The 15,405-nt window shown below is 41.2% G+C and overlaps 1 protein-coding gene across 1 annotated transcript in view; it reads left to right on the top strand.

The window, feature by feature from the left end:
• abcc4 (ATP binding cassette subfamily C member 4 (PEL blood group)) overlaps positions 1–15,405 on the top strand; it is a 184,102-nt gene that overhangs the window by 38,271 nt on the left and 130,426 nt on the right. The window contains exons 4-7 of the mRNA XM_078403033.1: positions 1,713–1,833; positions 5,033–5,257; positions 11,703–11,792; positions 14,008–14,171. Of these exons, the coding sequence (XP_078259159.1) occupies positions 1,713–1,833; positions 5,033–5,257; positions 11,703–11,792; positions 14,008–14,171 (600 nt within the window). The remainder of the gene's footprint in view (positions 1–1,712; positions 1,834–5,032; positions 5,258–11,702; positions 11,793–14,007; positions 14,172–15,405) is intronic.

Here is a 15,405-nt window from a genome sequence, read left to right as displayed (position 1 = left end):
TAACAAATAGGTACAATAAATGTCAGTACCACCTGATCAGTTTTATTACCATCAAGAGTGGCCTTATAGAGGTGTACAACAGCATGAGAGGAATAGATCGGGTAGATGCAGAGTCTCTTGCCCAGAGTAGGGAAATCAAGAACCAGAGGACATTGTTTTAAGGTTAGGGGGGAAAGATTTAATAGGAACTCGAGGGCTAACTTTTTCACGCATGTGTATGGAACAAACTGCTGGAGGAGGTAGTAAAGGCGGGTACAATTGCAATGTTTCAGAAACATTTAGACAGGTACATGGATAGGACAGGTTTAGAGGGATATGGGCCAAGTGCAAGCAGGTGGGACTAGTGTGGATGGGACATGGGGCAAGTTGGGCCAAAGGGCCTGTTTCCACACTGTAAGACTATGATTTTGTAACCTTCAATGTTTATTTTAACTAAACGAGCTATGCTGTAAAACCTAAACACCATGATAAATCTATTTATTGCCTCACTAACATCCTTAGATTCCCTATGTTGACCATTTTTCCCATCATCAAGATCAAGATCAAGATCAAGATCAAGATCAAGATCAAGATAGCTTTATTTGTCATCCAATATTGGACGAAATTCGGTCACCCACAGTCCAACAATAAAAGCATTAAATAGGCATTCAAATTACACAACCCCAAAACCCCCAAAACACAGTCCAACAATAAAAGCATTAAATAGGCATTAAAATTACCCAACCCCAAAAACACACAAAAAAAGAAACATCCATCACAGTGAGTCTCCTCCAGTCCTCTCCTCACTGTGATGGAAGGCCACAATGTCTTTCCCTTCTCCTGCTGTCCTCGCCCGCAGTCAGGTTGTTGTGGTTGCAGGCCGCACCGGACGGTCCACAGCGGGCCAAGCCCAAGGCGCGTCGCGTCGCAGCCGCTCCCGCAGCCTCCGAAAACGGCCGGCTCCGCCGATGATAAGTCCGATCCGGGGCGGGCGAACACGCTGCTGCCGCTGTTGCTGCACGTCGGAGCGGTCGTGGCTCCCGACATTGAAGCCCCCGCCCAGCAGAGAAATATCCCGCGGCATATCTTAGGCCGCGCCGGACGGTGAAATGTCCGCGACCCAAGCCCCGTGATCCGGGGCGGGCGAACCCGCTTCCCTAGCAAGCTCTTGGGTTAAACAGATTATAAACAACCGATACAATTTCAAAATTTCTGACACTTGTATACCTCTATTCGATGATCCCTCATCAACCAACGCTACAAGGGATTAAGTCCTAGCCTGCTCAACCTCTCCCTATATACCTCGGGCCCTCGTGTCCTGAGCTCAGGACGTTGAGTCCATTCCTGATTACCTGCTGATTTTTTTGAGCATTGTCATCTTTAAAAAAGGAATAATTTAAACATTTTTTTAAGGCAAAGTAGCTTCTGAGTTAAAGAACATGCTGTAATATGTCTAGAATCACAAAGAGCTATAAATAGGATTATAAAGGATGAGAGGCTATTGATGTTGATTGAGAATCCCTGGTTTTGATACACTTCCACATAGGGATTTAACACAGATTGGAGGTTACTCGTGACGCATTCATCCTTGTGTGTAATTTCCATTCCATTGGTAATTATTGGAAATCTTTCACAAAAATTGTGTCAGCAGTTTATCTTATTTGCTTTTGTATCATAAAATTATATACATTGAATTCTGCAATATTTTAATATGATGCTTGTCATTTATGTAGGCACTGGGACAAAGAAGTCCAGAAGGCACAGAAACAAGTTCGAATTCCCCATCTAACTAAAGCCATTCTAAAATGTTTCTGGAAATCATATATAATTTTGGGTGCATTTACATTTTTAGAGGTAATTATGGAATTCTTATTTAACATCTATTTATTTCATCTAGAATTACAAGATTGTCTTGCTTTGTAGGAACATCTTGTATTCCAGATTTAATAATTCTACAGTATTGAGTATGCCTAGGAAGAAAGGTGTCGACATTTACTTCTGGTTATTGAGTTCTGTATTAATTTTGTCCTGCACCCTATTGTTCTTGTACATGAAGCTTGGTGAATCTGTCTAAAGCATTACTTTTAAAGACAACATCTAGCAAAGAAACAATATGACACTTTCCAAACTATGTTCATTGAAAGATAGGAAGATATGAGGATATAAGGTTTGAGTTATAGATTGTGGAATGTTCCTTAGAGGATTGATAGTGGATAAACAGTGGATAATATTGAAAGAGCAGATGAGGGTAGCACAGTGGCGCGGCAGTACAGTTGTTACCTTACAGCACCTGGGTTGAGACCTGGGTTTAATCCTGACTGGGCTGTGTCTTTACCGAGTTTGCATGTTTTCCCTGTAACTGCATGTGTTTTCTTCGGATGCTCCGATTTCCTTCTATAGTTAAAGACGTGCAGGTTGTAGGTTATTTGGCTTTGTAAAATTGCTCCTAGTGTGTAGGATGCAAAACTGGGATAACATAGAACTAGTGTACAGGTGATTGTTGGATGGGCGGATACTCGGTGTGCTTGTTGGATGGGCTTGTTTCCACGCTGTATCTCTAAACGTAACTGAACTAAACACTGCCACCCAGCGTTGTGTCATCTGCAAACTTGCTAGTGTTGCTTCTAATTCCTTCTTCTAAATCATTAATATATATGGTAAACAGTTGCGACCCCAACACCGAGCCTTGCGGCACTCCACTCACCACTGCCTGCCATTCTGAAAAGGACCCGTTTACTCCTACTCTTTGCCTCCTGTCTGCCAACCAATTTTCTATCCATGTCAACACCCTACCCCCAATACCATTTGCTCTAACTTTAGGTAACAATCTCCCGTGCGGGACCTTATCAAGGCTTTTTGAAAGTCTAGATACACTACATCCACTGGCTCCCCTTCATCCATTTTACTTGTCACATCCTCAAAAAATTCCAGATTAGTCAAGCATGATTTCCCTTTCATAAATCCATGCTGACTTGGACTTATCCTTTTACTGCTATCCAAATGCACCATTAATACCTCTTTAATAATTGACTCCAGCATCTTTCCCACCACCGAAGTCAGGCTAACTGTAATTCCCCGTTTTCTCTCGCTCCTTTCTTAAAAAGTGGGATAACATTAGCTATCCTCCAATCCACAGGAACTGATCCTGAATCTATTGAACATTGGAAAATGATCACCAATGCGTCCACTATTTCTAGAGCTACCTCCCTGAATACCCTGGGATGCAGACCATCAGGCCCAGGGGATTTATCATCATTCAGTCCCATTAGTCTACCCAATACTATTTCTCGCCTAATGAAAATTTCTTTCAGTTCCTCTACCCCCCTAGATCCTCTGTCCTCCAGTACATCTGGGAGATTGTTTGGGTCTTAGTGAAGACAGATCCGAAGTACCTGGTCAACTCTTCTGCCATTTCCTTGTTACCCATAATAATTTCACCCGTGTCTGCCTTCAAGGGACCCACATTTGACTTTGCTACTCTTTTTCTCTTAACATATCTAAAGAAGCTTTTACTGTTCTTCTTTATATTCTTGGCCAGCTTCCCCTCGTACTTCATCTTTTCAGCCCGAATTGCCTGTTTTGTTACCTTCTGTTGTCCTATGAAAGTTTCCCAATCCTCTGGCTTCCAGCTACTCTTTGCTATGTTATACATCTTTTCTTTTAGTTTTATTCCATCCCTAACTTCTCTTGTCAGCCACATTTGTCTTTACTAATCTTTTTCTCTTAACATGCCTGAAGAAGCTTTTATTGTCCTTCTTTATACTCTTGGCCAGCTTCCTCTCGTACTTCATCTTTTCAGCCCGTTTTGCCCTTTTTGTTACGTTCTGTTGCCCTTTGAAAGTTTCCCAATCCTCTGGCTTCCAGCTACTCTTTGCTATGTTATACATCTTTTCTTTTAGTTTTATTCCATCCCTAACTTCTCTTGTCAGCCACATTTGTCTTTACATGGTTGCCTTCTACTCCCCTTAGAATCTTTCTTCCTTTTTGGAATGAAATGATCCTGCGTCTTCCGGATTATGCCCAGAAATTCCTGCCATTGCTGTTCCACTGTCATTCCTGCTAGGATCCCTTTCCAGTCTACCTTGGCCAGCTCCTCTCTTATGCCTTCATAGACCCCTTTGTTCAACTGCATCACTGTCACTTCCGATTTAACCTTCTCCTTCTCAAATTGCAGATTAAAACTAATCATATTATGATCAATACCTTTAAGCGGTTCCTTTACCTTGAGTTCTCTTATCAAATCTGGTTCATTGGACCACACTAAATCCAGAATTACCTTTTCTCTGGTAAACTAAATATGTTAAATTGCAACATTTGTTTATTCCTATTGGGCGCAAAACTAAAATGTGGGAAAGGTGTCATAACCATGGCGTTCAAAGCAACATAGGAATTCGATCCAAGGAGAAATATAAACTGGCCAGTTGGAGCAGGAAACCCAAGGATTGAGAGCAGTTTAAAATTCAGAAATAGAGGACAAAGTAGAGTAAGCTTGCAGAGAACCTAAAGACTGATTATAAATGGTTCTAAGGATATGGTAAGAGGAGAAGATTAGTAAAAACAAATATAGGTTCCTTTTACTCAGAAAAATGTGATTTTATGAGGAATTGGCAGTTCAATTAAATCTTATTTGGTTCTATCTTCAGAAGGGTGGACACAAATAATCTTGCAGACGTGTGGGAGAACATGCAATAGAATGACCGCTGTATTTAAAGGGAATTACTACTAATGAAATTGATATGATTGAAGGCTAGGATTTGATAACCCTGACCCAGATTACTTAAGGATGTGTCCTTAGAAATAATAGATGCATTCTGATAATTTTCTGAACTTTATACTCTGTACAGAGTTGGCCTTGGCATCATGTCGGCATGATGGTCGAAGGGCCTGTTCTTGTGCTGTACTGTTCAATGTTTGCTGATTTGTTTTTAGAAGAAAAATATATTAGATACTTTTTAAAAAGTAAGTCTAACGCCATACCTTTTGATTTTTTGTTCCAACATTTGAGAGGTTATTTAAATGTATTATTAATTTGTTTTTGTTTTTTTCTTTTCAGGAAATAATAAGAGTTGTTCAGCCTATTATGTTAGGAAAAATTCTTAATTATTTTGAAAGCTACAATATGGATGATACTGAGGCTTATAAAATTGCCTTCGGATATGCTGCTGGTCTAGCACTTTGCACGTTGTTTTTGGCAATTCTACATCACCTGTATTTCTTTCACGTACAAAGGAGTGGGATGAAACTAAGAATAGCAATGTGTCATATGATTTATAGAAAGGTAAGGAATTATCTTTAGAGGTGCAAAATTTAGAACTTTTGAATTTTATATCTATCCACGTGAGAAGATGATTTACAAACAAAATAGTTATACAGCACAGTAGAAGTCCATTGACTCATTGTGTTCACATCTACTTTCCATCAGAGCAGCTCAGTAGTTCTACTCCCTGGGATTTGTTTCTGTAACCTTGTACCATAGAATCATAGAGCATACAGCATTGAAAGAGTCCCTTCAGCCCAACTTGTCCATGCCAACCAAGATACCTTATGTCAGCTAGCCCACGTTTGGCCCATATCTCTCTAAACCTTTCCCATCCATGTATCTGCCTAAGTGACATTTAAATGCTGTTAAAATACCTACCTCAACTATGTCCTCTGGCAGCTCATTCCATTAATCGACCACCCTCTCAGTGAAAATGTTGACCCTCAGGTTCCTATTAAATCTTTTCTCTCTCACCTGAAACATCTGTTCTTTGATTTTGGATTCCCAAACTCTGTGTCAAAGACTGGGCATTCACCCGATATACCTCCCTCATGATTTTATACACCTCTATAAGATAACCCCTCAGCCACAATGCTCCATAAAGTCGTAGCCTGCCAAGCCTTTCTCTGTAGCTCAGGGTCTCGAGTACTGGCACATCCTATAATTCTTTTCTGCACTCTTTCTAGCTTAATGACATCCTTCCTATAGCAGGGCGACCAAAAGTGAACACAATACTCCACCTGTGGCCTCACCAGCGCCTTGTACAGCTGGAACATAACACACATGCTCGGTATCACCCTATTTACCCGTGACGCCACTCTAAGAGAACTATGCACCTGTACTCCTAGATAGACGCTGGAATAGCAGCGGGTTAATCAGCATCTCTGGAGAAAAAGGATGGGTGACGTTTCGGGTCGGGACCCTTCTTCAGTTGGGGAATGGTGAAGAGCTGGAGGCGAGAAATGATCAGGACCACTCAGGGCCAGATACAAATGATCTCACGTAGGCCCATTGTTGGCTAGGGGAGGTGTGATCTCAAGAGGGAAACAAATTGGAGAACTGTGGAACTGGTAAAAAGACTAGGGTGGAGGGAGGGGAGGGAAGCCTAAGTAGAAGTTATTTAAAATGAGAGAATTCAATGTTTATATGGTGGGGTTGTAATCTACCCGAGTGAAATATAATGGGCTGTTCCCATTTTGTGCATGCCCTCACTCTGGCAATGGAGGAGGCCCAGGACAGAATGGTCAATATGGGAAGGCAACCGCTAGATCCTGTAGGCCTGGGCGGACCGAGCATGTGTGTTCAGTGAAATGGTTGCTGAATCTACGTTTGGTCTTGCCAATGTGCAGGAGCCCACATCAGGAACATTGATGCAGTCCAATGCTTTACAATACTCCCTAAGGCCCTACCATTCAATGTGAAGGTCCTGCCCTGGACTGACTTCCCAAAATGTATCACCTCGCATTTATCCACATTTTGCAACTCCGTTGGCCATTCCTCAGACCACTTGCCCAGCTGATCAAGATCTTGTTGTAACTTTTGATAGTGCCACCTGTAAACTTACTAATCATGCCTTGTACATTCTCATCCAAATCATTTATATAAATGCCAACAGTAATAATAATAATAATAATAATAATAATACATTACATTTATATAGCGCTTTTCATATACTCAAAGACGCTTTACAGGGATTTAGAGAACATAGGGAAGTGAATAAATAGATAAATAAGTAAACGAACAGAGAAAGGAGACAGAAGGTGGGGTGACCTTCAGTGGTGACCTTCAATGGGCCCAGCACTGATCCCTAAAGCACATCACCAGTCACAAGCCTCCAGTCCAAAACACAACCTTCCACCACAATCCCCTGCTTTTTACCATAATGCCAATTATGTATCCAGTTATCTGGCTCTCCCTTAAGTCCCATGTGATTTAATCTTCAAGAGCAGCCGACCATGCAGAATCAATCCTCTGGACTTTGGCAAAGGCCTTGCTGAAGTCCATGCAGACAACATTTATAACCTTACCCCCCATGACCCTTCTTGGTTCCTCCTTTAAATAACTAAATCAAATTCGTAAGACACAATCTCCCATGTGCAAAACCATGCTGATTATCCATAATCTGCCCCTGTCCATCCAAATGCATATATATCTTATCCCTCAGTATCCTCTCTTGCAACTTAGCTACCACAGACTCACTGGTTTTTCCTTGCAACCCTTCTTAAATAGAGGCACAATAGTAACCCAACAATCTTTCGGTACCTCACCCATGTCTAATAATGAATTATATATCGTTAGGGTTCCTACAATTTCTTCTCTGGCTTTGGTGTGTCCTCGGATTTGTTTGATATGGCCCAAGAGATTTTATCTGCTTTCATATGGCTTAGGACATCCACCACCTCCTCAATCGTAATATGGAGTATCCTCAGGACATCCCTACTAACTGTCCCAAGTTCCCCAATCTTCATGTCTTTTTCAATGGTATAAACAGAGGAGAAATACTCAATAAGGACCTTGTCTATTCCCTAGGCCTCTACCAATATTTGACCGCCTTGGTTCCTTAGGAGCCCTATTCTCTCTCCAGTTACTCTCTTTCTTAATGTACTTCAAATCTTTGGATTTTCCTTAATTTTATCTCCTATTGCTATCTCATGCTCCTTTTTGTCCTCCAGATGTCCTTCTTAAATATGCTTCTCAGTCCCCTTAAGCTCCAACCGGAGTGCTGCACGAATCCAGCTGGCCCATGGCTCCTTTTTCCTGACCAGAGCCTCAGTTTCTCTCGTTATCCAGGCTTTTTTATTCCCACCTGTCTTGCTCTTCATCCTAACAAGAACATATATGCTTTAAACCCTCACCATCACACTTTTAAAAACATCCCACTTTCTAGATATCACTTTGCCTGCAAATAACCTACTGCAATCAACGTTAACACGTTCTTACCTTCAACCATCAAAGTTGGCCTTGGCCCAGTCTTTATCATGTAGGCTGGCCCTATCTTTATCCATAATTATTTTAAAGCTAATAGAAAGGTAGTCACTGGACCTATATCATCGCCCACTGAAACTTCAGTCATTTGCCCGTCTTAATTTCCTAAGAGTAGATCAAGCTTTGATCAAGCTACAAGTTCCTTGTAGGACCCATTACCTGAGGAAGCCTCCCTGAGCACATTGGACAAATTCCATCCATCTAAGCCCTTGGCACTATGGCAGTCCCAGTCCATATCGGGAAGTTAAAATCCCCTACAATCGCAACCTTTCAGCTGCCTGTAAATTCCTGGGATATTTGTTCCTTTAATTCCCGTTGACTATTTGAGGGCCGATAGTACCTTCCCAACAAAGTGATCATTCCCTTTTTATTTCTCAGCTCTACCGGGATGCATCAGCGGTACTGTCATTTTGGACTACTGCTGTGACATTTTCCTTAATCAATCAAACAACTCCCTCCTCTTTTACCCCCACCTCTATCTACACTGTGGCACCTGTACCCTGGAACAATAAGCCGCCAGTCCTGTCCCTGCCTCAGCCAGGTTTCCGTAACACCTATAACATCCCACTCACATTTACCTCTCCACACTCTGAGATCATCCACCTTGCCCATCAAGCCTCTCGCATTGAAATATAAACAATTTAATCCAATAGTCCTTCCTCACCCCCTGCCGCATTCCTGCCTATCCTGTCTACTGAAGTTGCTTTCATCGCCTTCCATACTGACCTCCAGCTTCTCACTTGCCTCATTTCTGTATTGTATTCTATGCCCCTGACGATCTTGTACCACTTGGGCTTTATGATTATGCCAATTGCGTTTGGGTTGTAGCTGCCTATATGCTCAAAGTCCCTTTTATGATTTCTTCTCATCCCTTACTAAATGTTCAGAATCCTCAAATTTAACCAATGAAAAAGTGAAGAGATAGTTACTTCCATATATTGAGTTATTCTGCCAAATTGCCAGGCTGGTTTTCACTGCACTCCTCATCACAGGGTGGCTCACAGGGCCATTATCTCTTTCTGACTATTTTACTTTGTTTCAAGCACACCATAAGATCTTCAACCACAGCCGGTTCAACATTTTCCCACACCATGCCCCAGACCTCTGGACTCCAAATTATTTGTCCAAGGGTTGGGTAAACAAGATACATTTCCTTCAGTCTGACCTTATTTAGTCACCAATTATGACTACAAATGTCAAATGAACCTTACTGATCCAATTGTTTGGTTCACTTAGTTTTCACAGTGAACTGGTGTTCATGTAAAGTTGACTTCCTTTCCCATCGGGTTTAGTGGAGGTTTAATTATTAGTCACATGGCTACACTTTTATACCATATTCAACTTTGCAGGGAAATCTGTTGCGTGGCATCTTACCAGAATACCATATGGACTGCATTACCCTCATCATCTCTATCAGTTACAATGTCAAGCTGGTTTTTCAATTTCAACCTGCAAAATACAAAGTGTTTCCTCATTCATCATGGCATCACAGGTTGATAGGGTGGTCAAAAAGGCTTTTGGCACATTGGCCTTCATCAGTCAAAGCATTTAGTATAGAACTTGGGAGGTCATGTTGCAGTTGTATAAGACGTTGGTATAAGGCGTTTGATTTACCCAGTATTTTTGTCATCATGGGACAGGTGTATTATTAAGTGTCATGTTGCTGACATTCCAGCAACTTTCACATATCATTAAACTGTATTGTGCCAATAGATGATACCAGTGTCTTAGATAACAGTTACTGGAAGAATCTATGATATATTATCAGTAATTTGACCCACAGTGATATAACAAGAAAAAGTCAGCTTGTTTTGATAACTGATGAATACACATAATAAGTACACCAAGTTTATTTACAATGCTAATTTGCCTCTCTTCTGTTGTCAACTTGCTACTGAGTAAATAAGACTAATCCACAAGGCAGCAGAGCACTGGGCAATATAATTCTATCATGGGAATGAGCACACAGATCCTGCACGAGATCTAACCCGGCACAGGATCTAAAGTAGATTTTACACCATAACTGCTCCAGCTTCACGTCTTGATTTTATTGGGAGTCCAATGGCTGAGTCCAGCTGATAAATTGCCAGCAAACATGACCAATACATTTTGGACTTTTATGTTTCAATGGTAGTCCTGAAATTTACCAGCACTCGTGCTGAGTAAAGCTGGCATGCGAATTTCCAGCAAATCCTAGTAAAATCCAGGCCAATTATACAGCTGGATCATTTTAATTGTTATGCAAATGTTAGGTCTTTAATTGTTAAATGTTAGGCAATTTAATTGTTAGACCTAGTTTAAAAAAGTAACAAATAAAAGTAAGCACTCAGAGTCACAGAGTGAGACCCCTTCACCTTAAAACCTATGTTCTCTGATTTTCGGTTCCCCTATTCTGGGAAAGAGACTCCATGTGTTTACCCGATCTATTCCTCTCACGATCCTATAAGATCACCCCACACCCTCCTGCTCTTCAAGGAATAGAGCCCTAGCCTGCTCAACCTCTCCCTTTTGCTCAGGCTCTTGAGTCCTTGTAAATCTCTGTACCCTTTCCTGCTTGACAACATATTTCCTATAACATGGTGCCCAAAACTGAACACAATACTCTAAATGTGGCCTCACCAACGTCATGTATAACTGCAACATGACCTTCCAATTTCTATATTCAATAGAAGATAGACAAAAAATGCTGAAGTAACTCAGCGGGTCAGGCAGCATCTCTGGAGAAAAGGAATAGGTGATGGTTTGGGTTGAGATAATTTTTCAGATTGGTGATGTTTTGGGTCGAGACCCTTCTTCAGACTCAATACACTGATTGATGAACTCCAATGTGCCAAAAGCCTTTTTGATCACTATATCTATCTGTGATGCCACTTTTAAGGAATTATGTACCTGCATTCCTAGATCGCTCTGATCTACAATGCTCCCCTGAGCCCTACCATTCACCGTGTAACTCCTGTCCATGTTACAGTTCCCAGAATGCAACACTCTCATTTCTCTGTATTAAATTCCATTAACCATTCCTCTGCCCACCTGCCCAACCGATCAAGATCCTGCTGCAATTTTTGACAACCATCACTGCCACCTACAATACCACCCAATTTATGTCATCTGCAAATGTGCTAATCATGCCATCATGTATGTTCTCATCCAAATCATTGATTATAGATGGCAAACAGCAATGGGCCCAGCACTGAACCCTGAGGCACACCACTAGTCACTTGCCTCCTGTCCGAAAAGCAAACTTGCACCATCACCCTCTGCTTCCTTCCATGAATTCAATTTCCTATCCATTCAGCTATTTTTCCTTGGATCCCATGGGATCTAACCTTCCAGAGCAGCCTACCATGCGGAACCTTGTCGAGGTTCCTGCTCACATTAACGTAACAAATAGGAAAATGAATTTAATTTATACAACGTTTACCGGTTTGAAACTATTAACATTAATTCAAAATATATGAGCTTTGTTTATATATTTCAGGCACTACGTCTTAATAACATTGCACTGACTAAAACAACCACAGGTCAGATTGTGAACCTGTTATCCAATGATGTAAACAAGTTCGATCAGGTAATAAGTATTGCATGTAGTTATTAATCAGCGAGGAAGAATCGGTGAGTGATGTTGCATTATAATGAATTATAATCCATTATAATTATAGTCATTGTGCCAATAACATACAGATCCATCTGCCCACCATGTCTATGCTGTTCATCAAGTAGCAATCTATGCTAATCACATCTATAGATCGGGTAGACAGTCAGAATCTTTTTTCACAGAATTGAACCCAGGTCTCTGGTGCTGTGAAGTAGCAGTTTTACCAGCTGTGCCACTAGGACACTTTAAATGCTCTCAAATGTTGTGAGAATACATTCTCCGACAGCGTTCTTCAGATTACAATCATCCTCCTGTTTGAGTTACAGGGTGAGGCGGGAGTGTGAGAGACTGAGGGGTAACCTTACTCATAGAGTCATACAGCACAGAATCAGGCCCTTCAGCTCAACTCATTCATGCGACCAAGATCCCCCATCTAAATTAGTCCCATTTGCCCGCATTTGCTGCATATCCTTCTAAACCTTTCATATCCTTGTACCCGTCCAAGTGTATCTAAAATATTGTTATTGTATTTGCCTCAATTGCCTCCTCTAGCAGTTCATTCCATATACCTTCCACCCTCTGAGTGTAAAGGTAACCCCTTAGGTTTCTATTAAAACTTTCCCCTCTCACCTTAAACCTATGAGGACTGGTTCTTCATTCCACTACCCTGGGTAAAACTCTCTGTATATTCACTCTATCAATTTGCCTCATAATTTTATACGCCTCTATAAGATTAGCCCTTAGCGTCCTGCACTACAAGAAATAAATTCCTAGCTTGCCCAATTTCTCCCTTTAACTCAGGTCCTCAAGTCCTGGCAATATCCTTGTAAATCTTTTCTGTAGTCTTTCCAGCTTAGTGACATCCTTTGTATAAGCAGGGTGACCAAAACTGAAAACAATACTCCAAATATGGTCTCACCAAGGTCTTGTACATAACATCTCAACTTCTCTACTCAGTAGTATAAGAAAATAACTGCAGATGCTGGTACAAATCGATTTATTCACAAAATGCTGGAGTAACTCAGCAGGTCAGGCAGCATCTCGGGAGAGAAGGAATGGGTGACGTTTCGGGTCGAGACCCTTCATACTAAGCTCTACTCAGTATCCTGACTGATGAAAGCTGGTGTACCCGAAGCCTTCTTTACTTCCCCAGCTACCTATGACACCACATTCAGAGAACAGTGTACTTGTACTCCTAGTCTCTACTGCTCGACAATAGTCTCCTTGGTGCTACCATTAACTGTGAAGATCCTACCTTGATATGACTTATCAAAATGCAATACCTCACACTTATCTGCATTAAACTCCAAAAACTGATAAGATTTCAAAACATAATGTTATAGAGTCATACAGCACTAAAACAGCCCCTTCAACCCAACACGTCACTGCGGACCAAGATATCACATCTAAGGCACAGTAGGGCAGTGGTAGAGTTGCTGCCTCACAGCGCCAGAAATGCTGGTTCAATCCTAACTACAGGTGCTGTCTGTTCAGAGTTTGTATATTCTATGTGTGAACACGTGGGCTTTCTCCAGTTGCTTTGGTTTCCTACCACATTCCAAGGATAGAACTAGTGTATGGGTGATCATTGGTTGGCGTGGACTCGGTGGGCCAAAAGGCTGAGATGCTGTATCTCTAAACTAAACTAAGCTCATCTCATTTACTTGCATTGGCCCAGATCAAACTTTTTCCTATCCATGTACCTGTCCAATTTAAATACTGTTATTGTATCTACCTCAACTACTTCATCCGGCAGCTCTTTCCCAAAACCTCTTTCAAATGGCTAGGCTTCAGTTTTGGATACGAATGATTCCATTCTGGATATCATCAGTTCCATCTATTTTAGAAAGTGTTGGTTACACCTATGTAAAAGTAAATCTGATCTGACTTGTTAAAAAAGTTATGTAACTTAAACAGGAACAATTCAGTTACTTTCATCTATAATGTCAGCTATTTTCAGGAAAATATTTAACTAATTTGAACCAATGACCTGAAATAACTGAAGATTCAAAACCAAGTAAAAAAAACTGAACATTTCTCTAAAGTTTACTTTTAGTATATGAATGCTTGTGTGCTTATATGCAACAGTGAGGATTCCAACTCAATGCGATTGTTTTAAAATTATATTTTGCCTACATGTTGAAAACTTCTAACTTGGATATTTTGTATTTTATCCCAACTGTTGCAGGTAACCATATTTCTACATTTCCTATGGGTTGGACCATTGCAAGCAATTGCAGTTATAGCACTACTGTGGTATGAAATAGGACCATCTTGCTTGGCTGGAATAGTTGTTCTACTTATCCTAATGCCGACACAAACTTTCTTTGGAAAGTGGTTTTCAGTTCTGAGGTATGATTCTTCCACAGATCTATTTTCGAATATTTCAATATTTATTTATGCCACTGGAAGGAATAGCTTGGTTTATTTATGCCACTGGAAGGAATATGCCACTGGAAGGAATGGTTGTGCATTTTTCTAAATGCTTATTTGAAATCTGATTTTGTATTGAATCTGTTGAGGCATACGTTTTCAGTGTGACTATTTGCATCCGAAAATTTAACTTCATGTGTTGGGGTTGCTGAGAAGGCACCATCCATTGGTAATTTATTGCTTCTCTTAAACTTGTGTTAGACCATTATCTTAAACGTCTGCAATTCTTGTTAGTAAAAGTAAATACACAATTCCACTGGATATCTGAATTTCAACACTGCAACGAGAAAGGAGTGGTATTATATATCTTTGTCAAGATGCTGCATGATTTTGTGGTGACGGTGGTGCAGATTGAGAAAGAAGCCACAAGAGTGGTTTGTGCATGATTCCTAATGGTTTAATATTCATATCAGGATAATATCAGGACTCATTACATCTTTACACTGTGTTCCCCCCACATATTGAATTTCAGAAGTCATTTTGGTGAGAACTCTAAATTCACATCTCTGTTTAAAAGTAATGGATTGGCTTCTGGATGGGCACAGATTTAAGATTGCATGATAATGTTACCACAGTCAAGTCGTTGCGCCAGTCTCTAAAAGGAGAGGCCATAGTGTTGATCTCTAAGGGAGATAATTGATTTGTTATCTCCATGAGCTCCACACCTCAGACTGGTAAAATAAAAGGTGGGTCCTTTGAAAAGGTACTGTGGCTGGTTCTGTTGTACAGCTGCGGGTGAAAGTCCAGGCCAGTAGTAGTGATAGGATTGTCTGTAGGAGCACAGATAAGTGTTTCCGTGACTTCAAGCGAGACTTTACGAAGGTGTCACCCTGGTGCCAGGGCTAAAGATGTAAGTATGTGTGTCTTAATGTGCACGTGTGGCGGATCAGGCCACTCCTCGGGTCAGCCCCCTCGTTACGTGACGGACAGGTGAAAGGGGTTAAAAGCCAGACCAAGGGAAGGCGTGGATCATCCCTAGGAGAACTACGCTGTGGGCACCAGCTCACAGCCTAATAAAGAATCTAACTAAACACTGCCTGGCGTCTTGCCTTTTCTCTGGCCTCCGCCAGGCCACTACATTGGTGACCTCGACGGACATCACACGTAGTGATGTCGAACAATGGGCAACCCGGTCCTGCCGCCCTCGCGCAAC

The sequence above is a fragment of the Rhinoraja longicauda genome, chromosome 7, assembly GCF_053455715.1.
Source record: "Rhinoraja longicauda isolate Sanriku21f chromosome 7, sRhiLon1.1, whole genome shotgun sequence".
Lineage (NCBI taxonomy): Eukaryota > Metazoa > Chordata > Chondrichthyes > Rajiformes > Arhynchobatidae > Rhinoraja > Rhinoraja longicauda.
This window is presented reverse-complemented; position numbering and strand designations above follow the sequence as displayed.